The sequence below is a fragment of the Pan troglodytes genome, chromosome 4, assembly GCF_028858775.2.
Source record: "Pan troglodytes isolate AG18354 chromosome 4, NHGRI_mPanTro3-v2.0_pri, whole genome shotgun sequence".
Taxonomy (NCBI): domain Eukaryota; kingdom Metazoa; phylum Chordata; class Mammalia; order Primates; family Hominidae; genus Pan; species Pan troglodytes.
Genome location: NC_072402.2, coordinates 176,038,650 through 176,066,231, shown reverse-complemented (window position 1 = coordinate 176,066,231; position 27,582 = coordinate 176,038,650). Strand labels below are relative to the sequence as shown.

At 49.0% G+C, this 27,582-nt stretch overlaps 1 protein-coding gene across 1 annotated transcript in view; it reads left to right on the top strand.

Moving 5' to 3' along the window:
• The first annotated feature begins 3,619 nt into the window (after positions 1–3,619).
• Positions 3,620–27,582, top strand: part of COL23A1 (collagen type XXIII alpha 1 chain) — a 353,112-nt gene continuing 329,149 nt past the window's right edge. The window contains exon 1 of the mRNA XM_024356856.3: positions 3,620–4,006. Coding sequence (XP_024212624.1) covers positions 3,713–4,006 — 294 coding nt within the window. The 5' untranslated portion in view covers positions 3,620–3,712. The remainder of the gene's footprint in view (positions 4,007–27,582) is intronic.

Here is a 27,582-nt window from a genome sequence, read left to right as displayed (position 1 = left end):
TTGGGAGGCCGAGGCAGAAGGATTGCTCGACCCCAGGAGTTCAAGAGCAGCCTGGGCAATATAGCGAGACCCCCACCTCTAAAAAAAAATAATAATAAATAAATAAATAAAAAGTGAGGGTCTATAGCTTGTTTCAGTTTATACTGTGAGATATTAGTGAAGCCAGAACTAGAATCTGGGCATTGAATCAAAACCTGGTGCCTTTTTTAACATTGCCTTCTTAAAAAAATTTTTTTAAATAACATTACCTTATTAAAAAAAAAAAAAAACGCAACACCCTTTGCTATCCCTTTAAACCTTGTGGCTTAATTTAAACAATTTTCTGCTGAAAATTTTTATAAACTGGATTACATATCCATGCCTTCTTGAACAGCAGTTTGAACATATTTGAACCTTTTCATTATTAACATTCCTTCTTCAGTGGTTGTCCACCCTATCTGACCCAAATAATCCCTATTTTATAAAATAGTTTGATATGCTCCCTTTATCTCCAAGAGTCTGAGCGTTTGTAGATCATCAGGTCAGGCTTGCTACACATTTTTGTTCCAGTTGTAATTGGGCAAAGGCGTTATCATGAGGTGCCTGGCCTATTCTTTCCTGCACCCTGTATGGAAGCAGCCCTACCTCTTCCTCCTCATTAGGGTCAATTGCCTCTGCCAAATGGTGCCGTCTTGATTTCAGGTCCCTATATACAGAGTTCAGAGTGCCCTGGGTGGCAGCAATAGCTTATAGTTTAATGGAACCCCTACTGTGTCCCCTGGCAAGAATGTAACCCCTTTGAGAACTAGGACCTCCAACTCTCTAACAGGAAGCATAACATCCCCCATGGGGTCATGGGGAGGGATGGCTAGTGCTTCTACCCGTGGGTTCATGGACCCACGTATTCTTACTGGGAGCACAGCATCATACAGAGGTTCCTGATTTAACACACACACTACATCCTGAGAGATGGCACTAAATCCTTCAGGGAGTGGCCTCTGCGCTGGTGCTTCATCTGTGCCTTCAGAAGGCAGTTCCAGTATTCTGTGAGGCTGGTTGCTCCTGACCAGTGCAGGATGCAACACAACCAGTGGATTCCTTGGTCCATGGGTTCAGCCCCAGACCTTTACTGTAAAATGGGTACCCTGGTTGGGTGTGGTGGTGTGTGAGATCCTGTACCTGTGGGTTGGGCATTCTGTAGGGATAGCAATGCTGGCTGAGGCTCTGCAGGCAGGAAAGACAAGCCCACAGCTGGTGCTGTCCCTGTGAGGGGCAAACCACTGGTCCTTGCAGGAAGGAGGGAATCCAAAGTAGCTGTTTTGCCACCACGTGGCCAGTTAGTCTGCCTGAGGAGTACCTTGTTTAGTCTATTGCTGACAGGTTAGCCATTCATAGGCAGCAGCAGCGGGATTGGTGTAAGTGCTGTCTACCTGTTAGGTGATGCTACACACGATAGGTTAGTGGATATTCTTTTATTCCCCCTCAAGATCTGCCCTTCTTCCTTCTGCCTCTGCTCTCTGCCCTCTAGGAGGCTGGCCTCTGCCCTGGAGGTTTGGTCGTTGAAAGGCCCCAGTAGATCAGAGAGCAGGAGAGAGCAGTTGAGTATTTATTCTGTGAGCTCCCTCCCTTTCAAGCCATGGCTTTGCAGAGGCTGTTCCCCTTAACCAAGGGCCACAGGTGCTGTGGAGCAGCCCTCTTCTATAGCTCTGAGTTCCCCAGGGTTCCCAGTTAGGGATGGTAATGGCCTCCCACTGTCAATACCCGCAGAGTGCTGCTTCGGCCTCCCCTGCTGGCCCCTCTGATCTCCACTTTGTGAATTGGCTCTACATTCAGGCTGTCTTGAGTCACCCTCTCTGAGGATGCCATCTATTCTTCCAGGACCCTAATGGACACAAGTAAGTCATTTTCTTTTTTGCCTTTTAGAATGAGTTGTAGACAGTATTTCCATCTTAATTCAGCCACCCCAATTCCCTGATGAATCTTGTGGGCCACCTTAAATGGGGCAGTCTGGGAAGGTCTTTTAGAAGCAGTGAGGTTGAGAACCTTGACCTGGAGGATGAGGAGGGGCTTGCCGTTTAACGATCTGAGAGCAGGAATGCAGGTAGTGAGGTGGTAGGCAAGGGCAGAGGCCCAGGGGCCAGTGAGCTTGGCTTTTTCAATACACAGAAGCTTCAGGAACATGGCAAACAATACATGCAGTAACATTAACATAGGTAGGTGGTGTGCAGTTTATGTGCCTGTAAGAAATGTAGTGCTGACTTGTAAGAGGGTGTTGGCCTCTTTTCAGAATGAGGCCAACTTTTCATTCTATTGGGCATACACCAGACCTTAGCACAGAGCCAAGTCTATCAACCATAACCCCCGGCCATCTCAGGGGTTCCCCTCTGAATTAAGGGAAGGAGACGGAACATGTTAGCCAGAGGCGCTCAACAGTTCTAAAAGGTGAGTATCCACAGAAATGAGATAACCAGAAGATATCCAGATAGTGAGAGGGAAGATGGATATAACGTTATTTTTCTTAAAAAGAAAATGGTTGGGGGGTTACTCAAATCACAAAGATCTGAACGGCTGGTTTGTTGTTTCATTTAGGTATTACAGGAGTTAGCGAAAGAGTTACCTGGGACCCATTTAGGACATGAATATGCCTGGTAGGAATCTGAACCCAGCCTGACTTCCAGCAGTTCTTCCCTTTCCTGCCAAGACTCGTTAGTGCCACTCATTCTGTTCTCTGGACCCAGGCTGTACGCCACAGCCTTCTTGCCTCAGCCCTGTGATTTAAATTTGCAGCAGAATCGCAGTACAGGTTAAGTGTGGTGCATACTAGATCATAATTTTTGGCCAAGTTGGGCGTCTGATACAGAATTAAGTCATCAGTTGAACAAGACTTGAAGTTCATTTTCTGAATCTTTCCCATTCGTTATAGTCTCAGTTTTCTCAAAAGCCCTCTCCAGGCCAGAAACAGTCTTACCATTTTTGTTTCCCGCACCGAAGTCCGGCAGCTAAGAACTCGTGAGAAGATTCTAAGAGGCGTATTTCCGTTTGGCGCAATCTCGACCCTGCCTCTCTCAATGTGAGTGCGCAGAGGTCGCTTTCCGCCACGAAGCGGCGCTAATCCACCACCTAGGACAGACCCACTAAGTTTTTTGCAGGATTTGAAGTTTTGAACTTTTACAAGTGTCAGAAAGGTAATTCACAAGTTTAGAGGAATGTGCTAAGGCACGAGTGGTGGGTGCTCCAGCCAGGGGTGGGCTGCAGAAGGGGCGCGGTGTCGCTGGGCTCCCCTCCGACCTCTGGGGTCCACAGTGCGGACTTGGGCTGGGGAAGCCTCAGAGGTGCGTGCGGGGGCGGGTGCCGGCGCCCGGGACAGGTGAGGGCAGAGGTGCGCGCTGCGCGTGGGATCAGCCTGGCGCCGACGGGTGGCTCCGAGGAGCTAGCTCCTTCCTCGCCCCCGCCCCCTCGCCGCGCGGGGCCAGCCCGGCCGCTCCTCCCCTGGGTGGGTCCCTGCTCCTTTTCTGGCAGGGTCTATTTGCATAGAGGAAACTGCCCAAAGTGGCCGCTGTGGAGGAGCTGGCTGCGGCGAAAGGGGCGTGCGCGGCGATCCGCTGCTACCCGGAGGCTAACCCCCGCGCCCGGCGGACCTCGTGCCTCGGGCTGTCCCGCCTGCTCCTCTCGCACTCAGCCTCTGCCCCAGCAGCACCGCCCCCTCGGAGAGTCCACGCGCGACGAACGCGCCATGGGCCCAGGCGAGCGCGCCGGTGGCGGCGGCGACGCGGGGAAGGGCAATGCGGCGGGCGGCGGCGGCGGAGGGCGCTCGGCGACGACGGCCGGGTCCCGGGCGGTGAGCGCGCTGTGCCTGCTGCTCTCCGTGGGCTCGGCGGCTGCCTGCCTGCTGCTGGGTGTCCAGGCGGCCGCGCTGCAGGGCCGGGTGGCGGCGCTCGAGGAGGAGCGGGAGCTGCTGCGGCGCGCGGGGCCGCCAGGCGCCCTGGACGCCTGGGCCGAGCCGCACCTGGAGCGCCTGCTGCGGGAGGTGAGCGTCTTGGCGCGTGGCTGGGGCGGACTTGGGTGTGTCGGGTTGAGGGTGGCGGTACGCTGGGAGCCGGGGGCAGCCTGCAGGTCTCTGGGAGGAGGGTCGCCCGCGGGCTGCGTGCGCTCGGGGCCGTCCCAGAGATGGGCGCGTCTGCGCCAAGGCGGAGGCTGGGGGTGCCGGCCCCAAGGGGTTTTGCGGTCTCCGCTCCGGCCTCAGGGTCCCGTGCCAGGCAGGCGGCCGCGAGAAAGGGGAAGGAGAGACCAGGGACTTTGGAGTAACAGACCTAGGGTCAGTCTCCACGGGGTGTGCGCTCGGACACGCCGCTTCCCGCCGGCGGCCAGAGTCGGGGATAAAGATGAGGCTCGTGGGAAGTATCTGGTGACTGTGACCAGTAGCACCTACTGTTCCTAACCAACGCTGGTACACCTGGAGAGGCGGTGGTCACGGCGGAGGAAAGCCTCAGACAGGCCCGAGGGCTGGGCCCCGCTGTGCTCCAGTGTGTCTCCAGCAGCTCAGGCCCCAAGACTGAGCCGTCACCGTCGCACTGAGGCCTCGGGGATGGGGGTGGGGGCGCCCACATGACTTGGTAAGATGAGGGGAAGGAGAAACAATCGGGGGTGGAGGACCTGGACTCTGGTTTCAGGCGGTGCCATCTGGGGTGTGGGCTCGCAGGACATCCGGAGTTTCCCGTCCCTTACCTGGGAATCGCGACTTCCACAGCTTACTTGAAAGCTCATATGAGGCTCTGTGACACTTCTAAGGGTTAAGATTGCTGCTGTGTGTCTTCAAAGAAAGAGCCACCTTTGGGTCCTCAAAGCCCTCACCCAGCATGTTGGTCAAAGCCTCCACCTTTTGTACGGCATGTGCGGCAGTTCCCCTCCCCACAAAACTGGACAGGCCCTGGTGGGCTGGCCAGAGCCTCCCCTGCCGAGCCTTCCTCCTCCTCCTGGGATAGATGGCTGCCCCAGACCCCAAGGTCACTGTCCAAGGGGGCATCCTCAATTGCTGTGTGAAAACAGGCAGGGTTTCAAGGTGGAGGAGAGGGAGGACTGGCCTGTACACCCCCAATTCCCTAGACTGCCCAGCTGGGATCTTTATTAACGTGTCCAGCTGTGTTTCCAATGTTGAGTTCCTTTGGACTCCAAAGGAAAGTGGGAGAAGATGACTGCGTACCACACCTCCTTGTTCACCCCACCTGTTTCTTAGTCACTTTAATTTAAGCTAGGATCACATCTCTTCTAGCTGGGTTCTGGGTAAAATTGCTGCTTCATGAAATGATTTCCTATTTTACCCTTGAAAGGGCCTGCAGACTTAAAACTCTCTCAGCCCTGCTGGAAACTCCTGGCGATGGTTTCATAATTGCCGCCCATTAGCTTTTGGCAAATCCCTGGAGACCAGGGTGTTGAATTGATTTATGGAGGGCCAGTAAAGTTTCTACCTGTTAGTGCTATAAGTGTGGCTGCTCTTTCTCATAGGAGGCCTCTCTTATTTGCTAAAAATAAACCGCAAGCCCTGATTGAGTAAATCAGAAGTCCTGATACAACCATTTTACAAGGAACTACAAATTGTGTCTATTTTAGGAGGGAGGGGCATCCTGGGCAGGCAGCCACTGCTGGGAAGTGTTGATTTTTGAGTCCTGAACTTCAGCGGGAGAGACTGTGCAGTTGCTCTCCCAGGCTTCCCCCCTCCCGGCTGCACTGGATTTTACCTGGGTGAACTATAGTGCTTGAACAATGAGTTATTGGACAGGGTGTGTGTTCTCTCTCTCTCTCTCTGTTCTTGATTAGAAAGGCAAGAGAAAAACTTAGAATCCAGGGAACCCTGTATTCTGGAGAATTTGCTGTGCCATTCACACGTGGTCCTGCTCGCTAATCCCAGCTGGGTATCTGAGGCGCATGCTGTGCGTGGAGTGTAAGCTGGCTGGGTTTTCCCGCCAGTGGAGAGTCAGAGATGGTGCAGTATGAGTGCAGTTGGGGCTGAACTTCTGGTTGTTTGGGTGGCCCCTGTGAGACAGCTTCTCTCTCTTAGGGTACCAGCCTGTTTCTGCTAGAAGCTATTCTTCTTGTAAATGTCACTGGATGGGAAATGTACACAGCCTGGCTGGTAACAATGAGTTCCTTGGCTGGGAGGAGAGCACGGTGGGAGGCACATACAGGGAGTGAGTAATTAACTCTAATTAGATGTATAGATACTTTTTCAAGCCATTAGATATGAAAGCCAAATAAATATTGAACTGAAAATCTCGGAAGAAAAGAACATTTGTACTTGAAGCTGTTTTTCAGTTCTGATTTGTTCTCAGTGAAGCCTCTTTTAAGCCAGCGCTGAAGTAGTTGTGTATGTAAGTGTGCGGGCAGCTTGTCCTACAGCAAACTCGTTTCCAGAGAACCAGAGGCAGAAACCATGTCCACATTAAAGAAAAGACATCCTTGCCAACCATACATGGCTTTAATGTCAGGGGAAAAAAAGCCAACAAAAGCCACTGTTAATATGGGACCCACTCTCTTTGTTCCCTTGGGAACAGAACTGTGAAATAACTTTTTCTGGGACTGGCTGATGTGCCCGATAATGAAGATACAGAAGCTACAAGAAAGGAATATTCATGTCAACTCATGATCATTAAAGACCCTTCCCATGGCACACAAAGGAAGAGATAAACAAGATTTCTGAGTAAGAGCCATGAACGATCGTATCTTCTTCACTATGATGTGAAAATATTCATGCAAAAAAATCTAATATTTTCCTCTTAAAGTGCTTTAAATAGGTTGCCTAAGTAATCAATCCCCCCATCTTATACCTATAGTTACAATGTTATAAAAGCTTAAAACTTTAGAATACATGGCTTTCATAATACAGTAAAAAATGTAATGCAAGGATTAAAGAAATATTTAGTTGTATTCAGAGGAGACCATGCCAGCTTACAATGGATTTATTGTTGGCTGTTGGCCTTCCATTGTCCAGACCAATCAGTTTGAAAACAAGAAAAGCCCAGAGACTCGAGTAAAGTTTATGCATTTTCCTTCTCTCTTATCAACTCTGTATATTGGTTAAATACTGTCAACCCAGAGTCAAATGGAGATTTTTCAGCCTCTTTGGTGGTTTGTCTACTTGTCAGGGCTGCTCTCTGCTGTCAGTTTTAATTAAGATGCCTATTTTTGAATTCCATGGCACAACTGGAGATGCAGTGTAAATCATAGCTACATTTGTTTCCTTGACATTTCCTGGCTCCCAAAACAACAAAAAAAAGTTTCCTTTCAATGACTTCCTGGCATGTTCACTTTCTCTCTCCACTCTTTTCTTGTCTTTTTTTTTTTCCCCCTTGCAACAGTTTGGGAGAACTTTATAATAATAGTAGCATGTTTAGAATGAGCCAAGGATTGGGGCGTTACTTTCACAGACATATTTTGTCATTTTGGATTGGACTTTTCCACATTGGCTTTGAAGGTTTGAGGCATGGCCCCTGAGGTTGGGGAATCTGTAAGCTGAATGAATTTATACCAGAGGCAGAGCAGAGCAGACCATGCCTGAGGTTTCCTATCAGCAGAAGAGAGTTTGAGGCCTGGTCCCACCGTTTACCAGCTCTGTCATCCAACCTCTTCCACTGCCTCTCTCTGATAGTGTGGTCACAGCTCCTATGTATGCAAATATGATAACAGACAGGAAAAGTACAGGATGGTAAATATGCTTTTGATGGCAAGTAACAGAATATCCGAGTGTCCTTACTTACCACACACTACAGGAGAAGCTTGGAAGACGGTCAACGCATCCTGGGTCTGTCAGCGACTTGGCCACACCTGCGTAACCACTCAGTGTCTGCCATTCTCTTTTGCTTTCCTCATGGTCACAAGGTGGCTGCTGCAGCTGTGAACCTATGTCTTCACCCAAGAGTAGCCTGGGTAGAAGGGAAGGGGGCAGGGAAGAGAGCGGTCTTCTTGAGAGATTGTCTCTTTAATTTCAATTCAGGGGAAAACTTTCCCACCTTTCAGACTTACAGCCACTAGCCAGAGCTAGGTCACAGGGTCACCATCTCCCTGTCACTGGCAAGGGTAATGCCATCGCCATAGGAGGCTTTGGCCAATCTTGACTCATCCCCTGAGGCTGGGCGTGTTGCCGCTGGAACAGAATCGAGGCTTTGGTAGGAAGGAAGACTGGGCATGGCTACTGGGGAGCAACCAACAGAGTCAGCCAGTGCTGTAGGGCATTACCCCAGCGTCAACCAGGGCTGTGGAGTGTTACTCCAGCGTCAACCAGGGACGTGGAATGTTACTCCAGCGTCATCCAGGGCTGTGGAGTGTTACCCCCAGCATCAACCAGGGATGTGGAGTGTTACCCCAGTGTCAACCAGGGCTGTGGAGTGTTACCCCCACATCAGTCAGGGCCACGGAGTGTTACCCTAGAGTCAGCTGGGGCCATAGAGTGTTAGCCGAGCGTCAGCTGGGGCCACGAGTGTTACCCCAGGGTCAGCCGTGGAGCGTTACCCCAGTGTCTGCTGGGGCCATGGAATGTTTCTGCTGTCACCCCAGAGGAGGCTGGGGCAGAGCGGGGGTTCAGTCATCCACTGGCCCACCTAAGTTTTCATAACTGGGCCTTCCTTCCACTTTGGTGTTTCCCAAGGACCACATTTTGGGAACATTCTTCAACCACAAAATTTCTGCCTCCCTTGGGGCTCTGCTGTCCAGCTGTGCTGCCGGCCACAGCTGAAGGGAAGGTTGATGGGTTTGGGATTGTCTCTGGCACAGTCCCGTTGGTTGCAGTCTTTGGCCTTTAACCCTTGAGCAGATGCTGTTCTGCCCCCGAAGTGAGTGACTAAGGGTGGCACTCTAGGACATTGCTTGCCAGCTTTCCCATATCGTAGCACATGCAGAGAATGGTAGCACTTCCCTCACTGCAGGAAGGGAAGAGGACGCTAGGCTGGAGGTGACCAGCCACTCCCCAGCCCCCAAGGACCAAGGTAGTCAGTCTACCAGAGACCACATACAGTGCACCTGCACCCACTCTGTGTGTCTGGGAAGCTCTGTTACCCCCTCCTATCCTGCCCTTCCCCCAGCTCCTTGGCTTTCTTAGCAGCCATATCTGACTGTGGCCTCCAAATCCCCTTCCAGAGCGGGTGCAGTTACAGTCATGGTCTCCAGAGCAGGCTGTCCCTCCTTCCCTCACCGAGCAGCATCCCATTAGCTTCAACCTTTCTAGATGCCTTTGGATCCTTTTACCCTCAAATAGCAATGTGACGTGACTCCAAGATGGTGCAGCTTAATTTCAAAGAATTCAGGCTGGGGCCTGGTGGTTCACACCTATAATCTCAGTGCTTTGGGGGACCAAGGTGGGTGCATAACTTGAGCCCAGGAGTTCAAGACCAGCTTGGACGATATAGCGAGACCTCGTCTCTATTTAAAAAAAAGAAAAAAATATATATATGTATTTATTTCTAGGTGTGTGTGTGTGTGTGTGTGTGGCCAGGTGCAGTGGCTCACACCTGTAATCCCAGCACTTTGGGAGGCCGAAGTGGGTGGATCACCTGAGGTCAGGAGTTCGAGACCAGCCTGGACAACATGGCGAAACCCTGTCTCTACTAAAAACACCAAATTTAGCCAGGCATGGTGACGTGTGCCTGTAATCCCAGCTACTTGGGAGGCACGAGAATCACTTGAATCCGGCAGGCGGAGGTTGCAGTGAGCCAAGATCATGGCACTGTACTCTAGCCTGGGTGAGTACATCTCAAAAAAAATAATAATTAGCTGGGCATGGTGGCGCAAGCCTGTAGACCAGCTCCTCGAGATACTGAGGTGTGAGGATTGCTCGAGCTCAGGTGTTTAAGGTTGCAGTGAGCCATGATTGCGCCACTGCACTCCAGCCTGGGTGACAGACTGAGGCTGTTTCAACAACAAATAAAAATCGGGGAAAAAGGTGGGGGGGAATTAATTAGCTTGAGTAATGGAGAAGTCCAGGCTAGTGTCTGTGTAGGCCCGGCTCGAGGTGCCTGGATTTTGTTTCTTCCTCTTGGCTCCATATTTCTCAAGGATGCCCTCACTCTGCCCATAAAGTGCCAGGGAAGCTTCCAGCAACTCCAGATTCACATCCTTAGTGTTAGTTTCTGTTTTCTAACAGTCCCAGCAGAAACTCCCTAATTCCCTCTGATGGACCAGTGTGGATTGCCTGCATTTATCAGTACAGACAGCCTGCATCCAACAATACAGATTACCCGTCCTGGTCACTGAGACCCACAGGGCAGCCTCTCGATGGGGGAGGCTCAGCTGTGTCTGTGTGTGTGTGTTCATGTGTGTGCACGATCAACCCCACTGGAGCTCTAGGGACCAAGAAGTGAAAGCTGATCCCAAAGGACAATTTGGAGTGGTATTATTGGAAGAAAGGGGAGAGGACATGGGGCCGGCAAAACCAGTAGGTGACCATCCAAGGAATAGGATGAGAAGCTTGGGCTCTAAGCTGGAGCTGTGTTCTAGAGAAATTCCACCTCAGTGGCATGAAACTCAATGAAAGGATTTTTGATCCAGTGGGGAGGCCAGTGGGTGCTTGTTCTCTAGGGGTTTATGAACATTGATAAATTTGGGTTTATCGGTAGCGGTGTCGAAATCTGTGCTTCTCTGTATATACTGTGCTTACAAAATGTCAGCTTTACAAGTTACTTCAAATCCTAAAAGTTGCCCACAACAGCCTCATGAGATGTACAGACAGAGGTTACTGACATTGTTTTACAGGGGGAGAAATGTCACAGAGGTGGAAGAGCACGCAGGGCCAGGCCTGAGCTCCCTTAGGTTTGCAGGCTGCCTTGGAAGAAGGGAGTGAAAAGGACAAATGTCTGCGAACCGTGTGTGTGGGTTTGGCTCTCAGTCTGGGACAGTGCGGCTGTGCCCAGGTCAGGCCACCTACTCCCAGGTCCCTGTTTCTCTGCCCACTTTCATCAGCTTCCTGGGGAATGTTCTCACGGGGAGTGTTCTCAGAGGATGTCTCTGGCCTGGTTGGGGAGTCTGGGGAGTACCCCAAGTCCTCGGGACCCGGAATGGTGAGGTGCATGTAGCCTGGGGGTTGTCCCGCCTTGCTTGGTGCTTTTGGAGGGCGGAGTCTGGAAGAGGAAAATGCTGAGGGCTGGAGGGGAAGGCTCTAGATGAGGAGCCTGGGGGCCTCTCTGAGCCTCAGTTCTGGCTGTGAGGTGGGGCTGGCGCAGCCAGGGGTGCGCTGTGAGCCCTGTGCCCCGCTGTCCTCTGCTTTCAGGACCTCGCGAAGTGTGGATGTGATCCTGCACCTTCAGAGGAGCCCTCTCTGCCCCACAGATTTCTACATTGCTCCCTTCTCTCGAAATAATTCTGAGTCCCTCCCTGGGGCAGTGGCGGGTGTTGGGGAGGTGGAGATCCTTCACAGTGCCCTCCTCCAGGCAGCTGCACGTCGCATTCTTGCCCCTTGACGTGCCCATTAGTGCTCCAGCTCCTGCTGCCGCTGAGCTGTGGCTGCCTCCCTTACCTAGACTCTCAGGTCGGGAAATGGCATGATGGCTTGCCCATCCTTCTCTCCCTTCCTTTTTTTTTTTTTTTTTTTTGAGACAGAGTCTTGTCCTGTCTCCCAGGCTGGAGTGCAGTGGTGTGATCATAGCTCACTGCAGTCTTGAACTCCTAGCCTCAGTCTTCCTGCCTCAGCCTCCGAAAATGCTGGGATTACAGATCTGAGCTACTTCACCTGTTGCCCCTGCCCCGCGCTTTTTTCTTTTTTAAATAACCAAGCTATGTCTTGATTTAGCATGATGAATGTTACCCAATAATCTTACCATCCTAAACCAAGGGCTGTTTCACTTTCTGCATAATCCTTTCTCATCCATCCTGTAGACAGATATTTGCTCACCTAATTTTAACCACAGAATGCATACCATTTATACCTTGCTTTTAAACTGTACATCGGACACATTTTTCCAGGTGATGCCTCATCTTTAGGGTCATGTGTGATGACTGTATCGTATATCCCATCAAGAAAATCTTGCATATCCCATCAAGAAAATCTGCATCCTACTATCAACGTGGCATACACCCTCCCGCTATTTTTGTTAGTGCAGATAATGGTACAGTCAGTGGTACAGTCAGTGGTTTTGAGGGGAAAGTTTCTTTCTTCTGTTATTCTTTGGGATGTGGAGTAACTGGATACAGAAGGATGTCTTTCGGGCTTTGTTTTTCATTTTAATTTTTTTTTTTTTTTTTTTTTTGAGACGGAATCTTAACTCTGTCGCCCAGGCTGGAGTGCAGTGGCATGATCTTGGCTCACTGCAACCTCTGTCTCCCGGGTTCAAGCGATTCTCCTGCCTCAGCCTCCCGAGTAGCTGGGATTACAGGTGCGTGCCACCACACCCAGCTAATTTTTGTATTTTTAGTAAGTCGGAGTTTCACCATGTTGGCCAGGATGGTCTTGAACTCCTGACCTCAGGTGATTTGCCTGCCTTGGCCTCCCAAAGTGCTGGGATTACAGGCATGAGCCACCACGCTCAGCCTCGTTTTAATTTTAGAACATCTGAGTTTGAGACAGACAGGTTTCTCCTGTGGTATTCGGAAGCTGTGGGACCATTATGAAATTGTGCTTCAAGTTTTATAATGGGCAATGTGGATTCAATATATCTTTTAGTTGAACTTTTAATTTCAGTTGGATTTATCATTGTTGTCAAAAGCAAAAAGCAATTGATAACAAAGAAAGCCTTTAAGTTTGAAGGTTTCATTTCAGAATTAGGCCCCTGTATCAGTTTGGTGTGGAAAGTTTATTTCTTTTTGAGATAGAGTCTCGCTCTGTCACCCAGGCAGGTGTGCAGTGGTGGGATGACAGCTCACTGCAGCCTCCACTCCTGGACTCAGGTGATCCTTCCACCTCAGCCTCCCGAGTAGCTGGGACTACAGGTGAGCACCACCACAGCTGGCTAATTTGTAAAGTTTTTGTCTTGCTGTGTTGACCAGGCTGGTCTTTCACTGCTGGGCTCAAGCAGCCCTCCCACCTTGGCCTTCCAAAGTGTTGAGATTACAGGCATGAGCCAACCACACCCGGCCAGAAACCTTTCTTGAGCAGCATTTAGTGGTGCCAGGCACCGTGCTTGGTCCTCACTGTGATTTGTCGTTATGTGAACGAATGTAATTCAGTTTGGGAAAATTCTCCAGAGGCCACACACCACCTCCAGCTTTCCCCCTTATGCAATTTTCATCATGTGTTGAATCAGGATTAATCTTTAACTGTTGACATAGGCACGCAGAGAACATCCCTTCATCATGTCCAGAAACATATTTCAGGACTAAGCACGAACCATTGGGAAAAAAAAAAATAAGCTTGCAGATGTCCTCTGAAAGTCACGTGTCGGCGTACTCCTAGAGGCTAAACAACTGTGTGCGTCCCATGTGTGTCCTGGGCAGCGGATTCACATACATGTCCTCTAGTTTCTTTCTTTTTTTTTTTTTTTTGAGATGGAGTCTCAGTCTGTTGCCCAGGCTGGAGTACAATGGCACGATCTCGGCTCACTGCAGCCTCCGCCTCTCAGGTTCAAGTGATTCTACTGCCTCAGCCTCCCGAGTAGCTGGGATTACAGGCATGCGCCATCACACCCGGCTAAGTTTTGTATTTTTAGTAGAGATGGAGTTTCACCATGTTGGCCAGACTGTTCTCTAACTCCTGATCTCAAGTGATCCACCCGCCTTGGCCTCCCAAAGTGCTGGGATTACAGGTGTGAGCCACCATGCCCAGCCTCATGTCCTCTAGTTTCTCAGCAGCCTCCTCTCTCTACAGCTGCTCTACTGTGGGTAAGATGGGATCCAGCCTCCCAGAGAGGGGCAGCGATTGGCCCCTGGTGGCAGTGGGCACCTGAACCTAGGTGACCCAGTAACCTCACTCCTAATCCCTAGCCCTTTCCACAGCCTCATGGCAGACCTGGTGGAAACAATGATTTGGCTTTGAGCAGCAGCTTTTTCTGTGAGTGTGGACATCCTTGTAGACATCTGTAAGTGATGGATGCGTGGAGTGGCAGGGAAGACTTCAGCCTTGGCCAGATGCGGTGGCTCACGCCTGTAATCCCAGCACTTTGGGAGTCTGAGGCAGGTGGATCACAAGGTCAAGAGTTCGAGACCAGCCTGGCAAACATGGTGAAACCCTGTCTCTCCTAAAAGTACAAAAATTAGCCGTGCGCGATAGTGGGTGTCTGTAATCCGAGCTACTCGGGAAGCTGAGGCAGGAGAATTTCTTGAACCCGGGAGGCAGAGGTTGTAGTGAGCCGAGATCTCGCCACCACACTCTAGCCTGGGCGACAGAGCAAGACTCCGTCTCAAAACAAACAAAGGCTTCAGCCTTGAGGACATCCAGGTTCACATCCCAGCACTGCTATTTTCCAGCTGTGTGACCTCCGGTAAATGAGTGTTTTTCCAAACCTCAGTTTGCCCATCTGTTAAACAGGGATTATAGTACTTGTCTCACAAAGTTTCTGTGAGAATTAAACAAGGGGATGTATCCCAAGCGCTCAGCATGTCGTGCACACCCTGAACATGGCTGCTGGTATTAGAGTTTTTTCTTTGACTGAATTTGGAAGGAATGTCTACATCTGTTTGCTAATCGAGGTCCCATGGTGACACGGCTGACTTTAAGATTCTTTTAACACCGGGATTCTGCCATCCTATTAAGGATATACAGAAGCAAAAAAGCTGTTAGCACATGTCCAGCCTCTGAGTCAAGGAGCAGAGAAATGTGAGTTGGTTGTTGAAGAAATGCAAAGACTGAATTTGCTTCATGACCCCATTTTTTGGTTTATCATTTGAGCAGACTGAGACTTTCCATTAATTTTAAAAAGTCATGACCAAAATAAAAATAAAATTATTCATGAAAATAATTGTATGGATTTATCATTGTGAAAGGGCACACAAATACCTAATCAATTTGCTTTAAGAGAGTCCTCTGTCTCAAAAAAAAAAAGTCTGCTTTTGTAATCATGCGGTATGGCGGCAACACGGCAAAATGCTCATGGTTAACCTGGTGAGCTAGAGGCTTCGCACACATCTGCTTCGCTTCACACTGGGAAATGAGAAAATCTATTCTCCTGATGTAGCCATGGGATTTTTTGGGGGCAGGGGTGGGTGGGGGAAGGCGGTGCTTGCAAATGGGTAATGGCAACTTCTAAAATGGAATTTGTTTCCAACTCTGAGCTGTGAAACAAGGCATAAAGCAATTAGAATGTATTTGAAAAGACAGTTTAAATAAAATCTACTCAACTTTGGGCCTCCCGGGAGGAACATCACACAAAAAATGCCGGATCTGTTCATTGATTTAACTGTGCTTTAACTGCGCCTTTTTGTGTGGGGCTTGGGCGGTTCCCTCCTGCAGCCTCCTTTCAGACCAGGCTTGTGGTGCAGTCAGGAAGGGAAGATTCCCATGATGTCAAGGGGACTCGAGTGTGTGTGAGCGTGAGCTAGTGTGAGGGTGGAAGTGTGTATGTGTGTGCCAGGAGTATGCATGTGTGCATATGTGTGTGTACATGGGTGTGTGTGCACGTGTGTGCCAGGAGTATGCATGTGTGCATATGTGTGTGTACATGGGTGTATGTGTGCACGTGTGCATGTATGCATATGCACATAAATATCCGTGTGTGTGCATGAGTGTGTGCATGTGGGCGTGTGCATGCATGTGTGTGTGCATGAGTGTGTGTGTGCATGTGGGTGTGTGCATGCACGTGTGTGCATGCTGTGTGGGCACTGTACAGGCATCTCACTTAGAAAGTGAGAGACTTTATAAGGTACCCAGATGGGACCAGCCTGACCTTATCGCCTCACTGTGGAAGTTATCCCGTCCAAGTGTCCCCGAAAGACCCTGTAGCTGGGCCCTGACGGCTCATGCAGTGGGCTTTAGAACTGGGAGGCCTGGGTCTGAGTCCAGAGCTGCCTCTGAACCGGCCAGCGTCCTGGGACAAGTTGGTTGACCTTTCCGAACCTCGGCTTCCTCTTCTGGAAAGGGGCTGGCCGAATCCGCCTTGCTGGTCTTGGTGAGGACTCAGCAATGGCCCTTCTGGGGCTGCCCCGCGGGGGCGCAGCGCGGCCGGAGGAGCCCCCTTGACACTCACTCTGGTCTGGGCTGGTACAGAGACCCCATCCAGGCAGCGGGGGGCAGGCGCGGGTTCTGGGAGGGCCCTGGGCTGTTCCCCAGGTCTCCTCCCCAGGCCCCGCGCGCCAGGCCCTGCTGAAAGCCCCAGCGGATTCCCCGGGTCCTGTCCTCGGTGAGTGCCTGAGCTTCGCCCTACAGCTCCACGCCGAGGTGGCGGTGTCATGGGCTGAATCGTGTGCCTCCTTCACGTGGCGAAGTCCTCACCCCTGGGCCTCCGGATGCGGCCGCCCATGGGAATGGGGTCTTTAAAGAGGCGGATGAGGTGGCACAGGTCGTCGTGGGGGGGCCCTGATCCAACAGGGCTGGTGTCCCGAGAAGAGGAGACGCGGCCAGCACGCTGGGACCACCAGCCGCAGGGAGAGGGCTCGGGAAGAAGCAGGCCCCGCCAGGACGCGGGAATGAACGGCGGGCCGCGCCCCGGGCTCCGGACCAGCCGCGGGATCCCCGGACGGCAGAGCAGGAACCCGCTGGGCCTTGGGAGCTGGGCTGAGCCAGGGGCGCCGGGGCCTCGGCCCACAGGGCGCGGAGGCGCTGACGGCGACAGGGAGGACCCCCGGCGGGGAGTCCTCAGGCAGAAGCAGTACCGCGCTAGGGACACAGGCGCCGGCCGCTCCCTCGGCGCGGCGCTGGGGGCCGGGCGCAGCGGGGAAGACACCTCCGCAGGGCTGACCCGGCAGAGCGGCCGGCGCCGCGCTGCTCGCCTGGTCCAAAGCCGAACCCAGGCGGCCTCCCGTGCGGGCAGGGGGAGGGGCGGCGCTGCCCGAGGGGCCCGCGCTGGAGGCGGAGGCCTGGCGCCTCGGGGGACGGGACCGAGAGGCCGGCGCGGCGGTCGCCGGGGGACCCGTTGGGGCTTTTAGCAGGGCCTGGCGCGCGGGGCCCGGGGAGGAGACCGCGGCTGTGGTGAGGAGAGAGTTCGAGGAGCAGGAACAGCCCGGGGCCCTCCACGACCCCGCGCCTGTCCCCGCTCCTACCGCCTGGATGGGTCTCTGCGCCGGCCCAGCATGGTGAACCCTGGAGGGCGGGTTCTGAGAAGCCGTGTGTGTCTGAAAAATAATGAGGACGGGCTCGGTGGGTGGCTCACGCCCGTAATCCCAGCACTTTGGGAGGCCGAGGCGGGTGGATCACGAGGTCAGGAGTTCGAGACCAGCCTCGCCAATATGGCGAAACCCCGTCTCTACTAAAAATACAAAAATTAGGCGTGGTGGGGGGCGCCTGTAGTCCCAGCTACTTGGGAGGGTGAGGCAGGAGAATCGGTTGAACCCGGGAGGCAGAGGTTGCAGTGAGCTAACATCATGCCCCTGGACTCCAGCCTGGGGCGACAGAGTGAGACTCCGTCTAAAAAAAAAGGATAATGAATGGCAACGCCAGTGGGCTATTGGGCAGCAGGGCAAGACTTTTTCAGCCAGTATGCTTTAGGGAACTGAACTTTGCTTGAAAAAACTACCTTCGCAAAATCACCCCCAACGGCTGTAAGTTGGAGCTCCCAGCATCGACTTGCTGCGCAAGGGAAACACAGTCTGAAGGGGTATTGAGGGACTGCCAAAAGCACTGCGGCTTCGTGACCGAGCCCCTCTCGACATCACTGTCCAGGCCAATTTGAGTTGGGTTTTTATCCATCGCTACTAGAGGAATCAATGGATTGACTTGCTCGCTTGGAAGATTGTGAAGTAGTTGTGGCTACGGTCATATTCCGAACACCTGGTGTATGTGAGTTTCTCTGAGGACAGATATGCCTGGCAAAACTTGGAGCAAGTGAAGGTGGGCCTGGTCCCCGCTTCCTTCCTGTCCTGAGCCCCTTCTCCTCACCCCCAACACAGTGGCTCATGCACTCTTCTTGCCTTTCCCAGGAACTGTCCTGCGTTCTGTTTCTGCTCTCACAGCAATCAGTCTCCTGAATAGTGAGGACCAGGTGGCAGGTGCCCTGTCTATGGGAAGAGCACAGGACCTGCTGTGAGACTTGCTTTCTAGTTCCAGCTTTGCCACTGCCCATCTAGGTGGTCTAGGTGAGCCATGGAACTGCTTGAGATTTATCTTCCAAAAAGATAGGTGGAAATAATAATAATCCGTGATCTTCTGCAGGAGCTCCCAGTGAGGGCCTAAGGAGGTAACACGTAGGAGTGTGTTGTGAACGGCAAATTAACACGAAAAACATGTTGTTGTTAATAAGCAGCTGAATACGTGGCTTTCCTTGGGAAATGCTGCATTTTCAAAGGGGGTCTTTGAAGAGGGGCCGCTCCTTCATTCCCTACACGAGTGAAGCTGTAATGGTGGAAAGACAGCCTTAGGAAGGGTTGTATTTTGAGGTTAAGAGGTGCTTCCTAACTGCCCAATTATCCCTTAGTTTTGTGGCTGACTTCAGTCCCAGGATAGTAGTTAAGACCTGGAGGTTCCTGTTTCCTAAAGGAGGACACTTTTCTTTTCATTAGAGGATATTTCTGCCTCACTCATAAGGCAAGAAGTGGTGTTGAAAAAGGGTGGACCAGATGAACAGCCTGGCTCCCCTTGACCCTAAGAGTACAGGTGCGGAGCTGTGCGGAGCTGTCCTTTCCTTCTTCTGAAGGAAAAAGCGACTGACACATAAAAGATACCAGGATGAAGATTGCTAGTTAATGACTGCTAAGAACTTGAAAGCAAACGAAGAGTTGTCCCAAAAGAACGGGCTGGGAAGTACTGATCTCACATGCCAAATCAGGTAAGCGCCTGGATTCCTATTGAGCAGGAGTGCTGGAGAAGGGACTCTGGTTTGAAGAGAAGTCAGGTGGATGGTGTCCTCATTCTCTCCAACTCGGAGATGCTAAGCTGAATACCTTCAGGGTTTAGCATTCGTGAAGTGGGAAAGACAACATAGATTGTCTTACGTTTCTTGACACTGCAAACCAGTTGCCGCAAGAAACAGAATGCTGTATTTTTGAGCCACCCTTTTGGAGTAAGCTTCTCTTTCACAGTGTGTATATTTCTGGGGAAACAATGTATGTTATCTGAATGTCTCCCTGCAAGGAGCATTAAGCGGCTTCCAAACATTTCCCGGGAGCAACCTTTTCATTGGCATCTGTGTAGCAAACAGCAATATTTGTGGAGTCATCCAACCCCGTGGCGAGTACAATGCTTGGACAAATTGAGGGGCTGGCACGGTTTCCTTGTGGGATTCCACTGAGAATTTCCCTCCACATCCTGCAACTTACTTTTTTTCTTTTGTTCTAACTCTTAAAAAAGAAAGGATATAATTTACACACAATAAAATCACAGATTTTAAGTGTAGAGTTAGATGGATGTTGACAAATATATGCGCCCATGACCAACATCTCCAATAAGTACAGAATGTTTTTAACATCTCGGAAAATTCCCTATGCCCCTTTCTTGTCTCCACCCAGAGGTAACCGCCATCTTGCTTTCTATCACCAATAGCTCAGTTTTGCCTGTTCCAGAACCTCATATAAATAGAACCCTCAGGTCCAGGTGCGGTGGCTCATGCCTGGAATCCCAGCACTTTGGGAGGCTGAGGTGGATGGATCACTTGAGGTCAGGAGTTCAAGACTAGCCTGGTCAATGTGGTGAAACCCTGTCTCTACTAAAAATACAAAAATTAGGCAGGCGTGGTGGTGGGCGCCTGTACCCCCAGCTACTCAGGAGGCTGAGGCAGGAGAATCGCTTGAACCTGGGAGGCTGAAGTTGCAGTGAGTGGAGATTGCATCACTGTACTCCAGCCTGGGTGACAGAGCGAGACTCTGTCTCAACAAAGAAAAAAAAAAAGAATCCTATGGTATGGTATGTCTTCTTTTATGTGTGGTTCTTTTGCTTAAAATAGTGCTTTTGAGATTTATTCATGTATTTGCACGTATCAATAACTCTTTGTATTATAGAGTAGTATTTCATTGTATGACTATATCACTATCTATTCATTCTCCTGTTAATGAGCATTTGAGTTGTTTCCAGTATTGGGTTATTATTAATAAAACTGCTGTGAATATTTTCTACAAAAATAATTTTAAAAAATAATGAATGTGAATGTGAATGAAGGATTACTGAGGAATCCCATTTGTTTGTAGACCAACCCTTTCAAAACATGTTAATGTATTTCAGGACCTAGCAGGGACCCTTGAGGAAATGCGTTTGCTGACGTGGTTTGAAAGAGAGTCACTCAGTGTGCCAATGGGAGTGATTAAACCCACATTCTTAGAGAAAAGCCAAGCGGCTCCTGCCAAGTGCGGTGGCCGGGCCAGACGCTCTCACAGTTGGCCTTTGCCATGACTCTGCCGGGTGCTTTACCTGTCACCGAAGCCAGGCAGAACCTGAGGCTCAGTGTGATGCCTTCTGTCCCCAGGACACACACTCCACCACCCACCAAGCCTGTAGAAGCCGCGGCCTGGGATTTTTGTTGTTTGCCTTTTTTTTAAAAGTATAATTGACATACAGTGAACTCCACAAATTAAAAATGCACAACTTAGTAAATTTTGACATCTGTGCACAACTATGAAACCCTCTCCACAGTCTAGATAGGGAATGCATCCCTCACCCTCCAGAGTTTCCTCCTGCCTCGTTCAGTTCCCTCCCTTCCATCCCTCCCTGCCTGCCACCAAGGTGCCACTGATTTTGTTACTATTGATTCCTGTTCATTTTCCAGGATTTTTCTCTGGGTGGAATAACACACTCTTTGTTAGTCTGGTTTCTTTCACTCAGCGTAGTTATTGAGAGATACTTTAGTATGTTCATGTAGTGCTTATACAAAGAACTGCTTTTGCACAATAGTTAATTCATTCTTTTTCATTACCGAGTATTAGTTCACTATATGGATATACCACAATTTGTTTATCCATTCAGCTATTGATGGAAGTTTGGATTGTTTCCAGTTTTTGTCTATTGTAAATAAAGCTGCTATGAATATTCACATGCCAGTCCATGTACAGATTTATTCTTTCATTTCTCTTGGATGTAAATACCTTGGAGTGGAATGGCTGAGCATATGATATGTGTATGATTAACTTTTTAAGAAACTGTTGCTGAAGGCCATCGCATCATTTCAGATTCCCACCAGCAGTGTAGGACAATTCCAGTTGCTCATGTATATGTCATTTTTCTCTGACTGCTTTTAAGATTTTCTCTTTAGCGCTGGTTTTAAGCAATCTGATTATGATATATCTTGGTGTCGTTTTCTTGATTTTTTTGTGTGTGTGCTTGGGTTTCATTGTGATTCTTAGATCTGTGGATTTATAATTTTCACCAAATTTGAAAACACTTTTTGACTATTCTTCAAAATTTTTTTTCCTATTTTGCTCTTTCTCACTCCTCTTGTTTGGTGACTCCAATTACACATATTTTGACCACTTGAAGTCCCACAGTTCACTAGCTCTCTTCTTTGTCTTTTCCTTTTAAAAATAATTCTCTATGTGTTCATTTTAGGTAGTTTCTATTGCTGTCTTCAAGTTTATAATCTTTTCTTTGGCAATGTCTCATCTGCCATTAATCCCTTCCACCATATTTTTCATCTCAGACCTGGTAGTTTTCATCTCTGGAATTTCAGTTTAGGTTTTTTTTTTTTTTTTTTTTTTTTTTTTGAGAAGGAGTCTTGCTCTGTCGCCCAGGCTGGAGTGCAGTGGCGCAATCTCGGCTCATTGCAAGCTCCACCTCTCAGGTTCACGCCATTCTCCTGCCTCAGCCTCCCGAGTAGCTGGGACTACAGGCGCCCGCCACCACGCCTGGCTAATTTTTTGTATTTTTTAGTAGAGACGGGGTTTCACCGTGTTAGCCAGGATGGTCTCTATTTCCTGACCTCGTGATCCGCCGGCCTCGGCCTCCCAAAGTGCTGGGATTACAGGCATGAGCCACTGTGGCCAGCCCAGTTTAGGTCTTTTCAATACTTTGTTGTCTCTGCTGAGCTTTCTGCACATAGGCAGTACGGTTATAATAATTGTTTTAATGTCTTTGTGTGCTAATTCCAACCTCTGTGGCAGTTGTGGGCCAGTTTCAATTAATTAATTTTTTTGTTCATTATAGGGCCTATTTTCCTGCTGGTAACTTCTTATTCTTCTGCCAGACATGATGAATTTTACCTCATGAGATGCTGACTATTTTTGCATTTGTATATATATTCCTGGGCTGTGTGATGCCACAATTAAGTTACTTGGAAATAGTTTGGTCCTTTAGGGTCTTGTTGGGATCCATTAGGTGGGACTAGAGCAGTGTTTCACCTAGGCCCTAGGGTTAATTCTTCCCTACTAGCAAGGCAGGGCCCTTCCTTGTGCTCCCCTCAGTATTTTATTATTTATTTATTTATTGAGACTGAGTCTCACTCTGATCACTCTGTCACCCAGGCTGGAGTGCAGTGGTGCGATCTTGGCTCACTGCAACCTCTGCCTCCCGGGTTCAAGCGATTCTCCTGCCTCAGCCTCCCAAGTAGCTGGGATTATAGGCACCTGCCACTATGCCCGGCTAATTTTTGTATTTTTAGTAGACACTGGGTGTCATCATGTTGGCCAGGCTGGTCTCGAACTCCTGATCTCAGGTGATCCGCCTGCCTCGGCCTCCCAAAGTGCTGGGATTACAGGTGTGAACCACCGCGCCATGCCTCTCCTCAGTACTTTCTCATGGTGGATTATGAGGTTTACTGGGCTGGCTGGTGGGATCAGGCATTCTCCCGGCCCCTGTGTGAATGCTGTCTGCGGTGCCCTGGAATCCTTTTCGGTGGTTTGTTCCCTGACCTCAGTCATTTCCTTGCCTGCAGGGGCTGATTAGGCCCTCTGCCTCCTACTCGAAGGGGATCCTCAGCAGATCTTGGTGGCTTTCTTCTCTCCAGTCCTGTGTTCCGCACACTCTGACTGCCTCGGCCTCCCTTGGCTCTCAGCCCCATGTCTTCAATTCGGGAGGCTGCCAGGCACCACCCGCGTCCCCCCTCCATGTGCTCAGCCTGGCCACTCCCCAGGTGGGAAGCTAGAGCAGTTGTTGCCTGTCTCAAAGATCACTGTCCTTGCCTGCCTGGCCCTAGCATCTTCAAAATTATTGTTTTATATGCAGGAATACATTTGTGGCTTTTGTTGTTGATGTTGTTTAGGCAGAATGGCAAATCTAGTCATTGTCACTCTATCTTCCCTATAAGTGTAAATTCATGATCTGGTCTTTTTAAAATGTGGGGATGATTTTAGGTTTGTAGAAAAACTAATGTACTAATGTAGAAAAACATATGTACATAGTGTACATATGTACATAACCACAGTACATTTGTCAAAAGTAAGAAATTAGGCCAGGCACAGTGGCTCACACCTATAATCCCAGCACTTTGGGAGGCCGAGGCAGGCACAGATCACTTGAGCTCAGGAGTTTGAGATCATCCTGGGCAACATGATGAAACGCAGTCTCTACAAAAGATAGAAAAATTAGCCTGACTTGGTGGCACCTGTAGTCCCAGCTACTTGGGAGGCTGAGGTGGGAGGATGACTTGAGCCCAGGAGGTTGAGGCTGTAGTGAGCCATGATGGTGCCACTACACTGCAGCCTGGGTGACACAGCAAGACCCTGTTTCAAAAGAAAAAAAAAAAAAGAAAAAGAAATGAACTGTGATACTGTGACAGACAGAGTTCTAAGATGGTCTCCAACATTCCTGCTCCCTAGGGAACATGCTTTATACAATTCCCTCCTCTCCAGTACAGGCAGAGCCCGTGGGTATGATGGGCTATCTTCCTATGACTGAGTTACGAAGGAATCACTTGACTTTGAGTTAGTGAAAAAGGAGATTATTCAGTGGCCCTGACTTAACCAAGTGAGCCCTTCGAAGGGATGAGGACCCTCCTGAAGTCAGGGATGTGCAGCATGAAGGGGTGTGGAGGGGCTACGTGGCGGGGAACTGTGAGCTGCCTCTGGGAACTGAGAGTCCCCGGCCAACAGCCAGCAAGAGAATGAGGCCTTCCTGCTAAACCAGGAGGAACCACATGAACTTGAGAGAGGACTCAGAGCTCCAGGAAGAAACCCCCAGCTGACTCATCAATTTCAGCCTCGAGAACCTGAGCAGAGACCAACTGCAGTTATGCCCAGCCTCTGACCACACAAACTGTGATATAGTCAGTGTGTATTTAAACTGCTAACTTTGTGGCATTTGTTATACAGCAATAGAAAACGAATACAATTACTGTTAACTAAAGAGGATCAGATCAAATATATTAGTAACAATATCCCACTTTTAATGTAGCAAGATCTCAGTAAGGACTAATGTGAAGACCAGCACGAAACCATTGGAAAACTTCCACCAACGTTCAAGATGATGTTAACACACTCATATTGCATCTTGGTTGGAGGTGGTTAGAATCCTGATCAAGAATTTACGTGAGAAAATATTCACAAATCCTATATCTGATTAGGGTCTAGTATACAGATTCTATAAAGAGCTCCTACAGTTCAACAACAAAACTACACACAACCCAATTTTAACATGGGCAAAGGACTTGCACAGACATTTCTTCAAACAGGATATACAGATGAGCAACAAACACACGAAAAGTATCTCGACATCATTTGTCATTAGGGAAATGTAAATCAAACCCACAATGATATACCATTTCACATCCACCAGGATCTTTTGGCAAAAATGTGGAGAAATTGGAACTGTCATACGTTGCTGGTGGCAATGTAAAATGACTCAGCCACTGTGGAAAAGAGTTTGGTGGGATCCTCAAAAAATTAAATGTGAAATTACCATATGACCCAGCAATTCCACTCTCAGGTTTATACCCCAAAGAATTGAAAACAGATACTCAAATAAAAGTAGACTCATGTTCACAGCAGCGCTGTACACAACAACCAAAAGGTAGAAAGTGCCCAGATGTTCATCAGTGAATGGATAAGCAAATGGTAGTGTAGACACCATGCAATATTATTCAGTCATAAAAAGGAATGAATGATCCACGCCAATGTGCATGAGTCTCAAACACATCACGCTGAGTGAAAGGAACCAGACAAAGGGCAAGGAAATCACAAGTGGTGTTGATTCTGCTTATGTGAAATATACAGAATAGATAAATCCCATAGAAACAAAGCAGACTGGTGGTTGCAGGGGCTGGGGTTAGGGAGGAAAGGATACAGGAGTTCCTTTTGGGGTGATGACAGTGTTTTGAAAATAGAGGGGGTGATTGTATAACATTATGAATGTACTTAATGCCACTGAATTGTTCACTTTAAAGTGGTTAATTTTATGTTAATGATTATGTGAATTTCACCTCAGTTAAAAAAATAAATCCATTCTAAAAAATAACAAGGCTATATCTTAGTTGGTGGTAAGTGACTTTGTGATTATGCTTTTTTTTAAAAAAACTAAATTACACCTTAGATTTCAGCCATTTATTCTCTCTAATGTCCTTTTCCTATTCCGCGGCCCATCTAGGACACACATTGCATTTGATTGTGCTGTCTTCTTAGTCTCTTCCAATCTATGACCATTTCTCAGTCTTCCCTTGCTTTGCATGGCCTTGACAGTTTTGAGACATATTAAGCAGGTATTTTATAGAATGTCTCACAATTTGGGATAGTCTAATACTTCTCATGAGGAGCGTTTGGAAAGAATACCACTGAGGTGGATTGCCATGTTCATGGCATCCCATCGGGGGCCCATGGGGCCAGCATGAGGTATTCCTGTGACATGAACCTTGATCACTTGGTTGAGGGAAGGGAAATCTGCCAGATTTCTCCATTATAAAGTTATTATTTAAGTCTAGCCCATATCAAGGGGAGGGGAAGTGAGCTTCACCTCCGGGAAGAGGGAAGTATTTACATATATTATTTGGAATTCTGTAAGGAAGTTTTCTCTCTTCTCTCCATTTATTTATTCAATCATTTATATCACTGTAGACTCAAGGATATTTAATTTATTCTTTGCGTTATAAGACCACACAACATTATTTATTTTGTTGCTTAAATTGTTCCAGCTTTGGCCATTCTAAGCTCTTTCAGGTTGGTTTTCAGGCTGGAGTGCAGTGGCGCAATCTCTGCTCACCGCAACCTCCGTCTCCCAGTTTGTGCCTCAGCTTCTCAAGTAGCTGGGATTACAGGCCTGATCCAACATGCCTGGCTAATTTTTGTACTTTTAATAGAGACAGGGTTTCACCATGTTAGCCAGGCTGGTGTTGAACTCCTGACCTCAAGTAATCTGCCCGTCCCGGTGTCCCAAATTGCTGGGATTACAGGCGTGAACCACCGCACCCAGCCTTTCAGGTTGGTTCTTATGTTTCTTCGACGAGTGCCCTTGACCCCAACCCCTCTGTAAAGCACTTCCTTACTTTCGGGCACTGTAAGACTCCAGGCTCATCTTGTGTTTTTTCTGCCTTGGCCCTAGAATTTCTCATTTCTCATCTCTCCAAGAAGCCCTGGTTCCTTTTATTGGAGAATGATATTAGAGACCAAGATCTGGGCACTGTGTGTGCTTGTTACTACTAGGGTATGACTGTTTGTAGAACTTCTCTGCAGACAGAGGGAGGTGTAGAAACATGTATATTGACTCCTCTGTATGCACATATCTGTGATGATTTCTGTATGTATCTATCTGTGTACAGAACATGAACATGACCTCATAGTTATGTCTTCGATACTGATTCAGCACCACAGGGTTCACTGTAACTTTCCTCCTTTGCTTATTTGTAACTTCTTTCTTGGACAGTGAGAAACCTGGCTCTCATTACTCATAATTTGTTTACTTATCTGTTCAACCCTAATGTGTATATAAAGTAGTTTCAAAATTGCTAACCTGAATCCCTGTGAGAAACATCTTTACCGCCTAGCTAGAGTACAGTGTTTACATCAGATTCCTTTTGTCTTCAGCCTTAGAGTTTTCTTTTCTTTCTTTTCTTTTTTTTTTTTTTTTTTTTTTTTTTTTTTGAGACAGAGTCTCACTCTGTTGCCCAGGCTGGAGTGCAGTGGCACGATCTTGGCTCACTGCAACCTTCGCCTCCTGGGTTCAAGTGATTCTCCTGCCTCAGCCTCCCAAGTAGCTGGGATTGCAGGTGCACGCCACCACATCAGGCTAATTTTTATATTTTTAGTAGAGAGGGGATTTCACCATGTTGGCCACGCTGGTCTCGAACCCCTGATCTCAGGTGATCCTCCCGCCTCTGCCTCCCAAAGTGCTGGGATTACAGGTGTGAGCCACCACGCCCGGCCAGCCTTAGAGTTTTCAATGAAAACACCATTTTGCAACGTTACTTAGGTGAGCTACACTTTTCCCCAACCTTCAGTGAGGTTATGCCATACAACTTTAATATAGTTAGATCTGTTACTCTAGCCTGGGTTTCTCCAGCATCCTGACTTTTGGTTTGTAATTGGTATTCATTACAGGTCACTCTTTGGGATGGACAGTCCTGTGGTTTTTGACAAATGCATAATCACGTGTCCACCATCCCAGCACCACACAGAACACAGAACAATTCTGTCACCCTTAATCTCCTCCATGCTGCCCTTGTAGTTAATTCCTGTCACTCTCCCAACCTTTTGCAGACA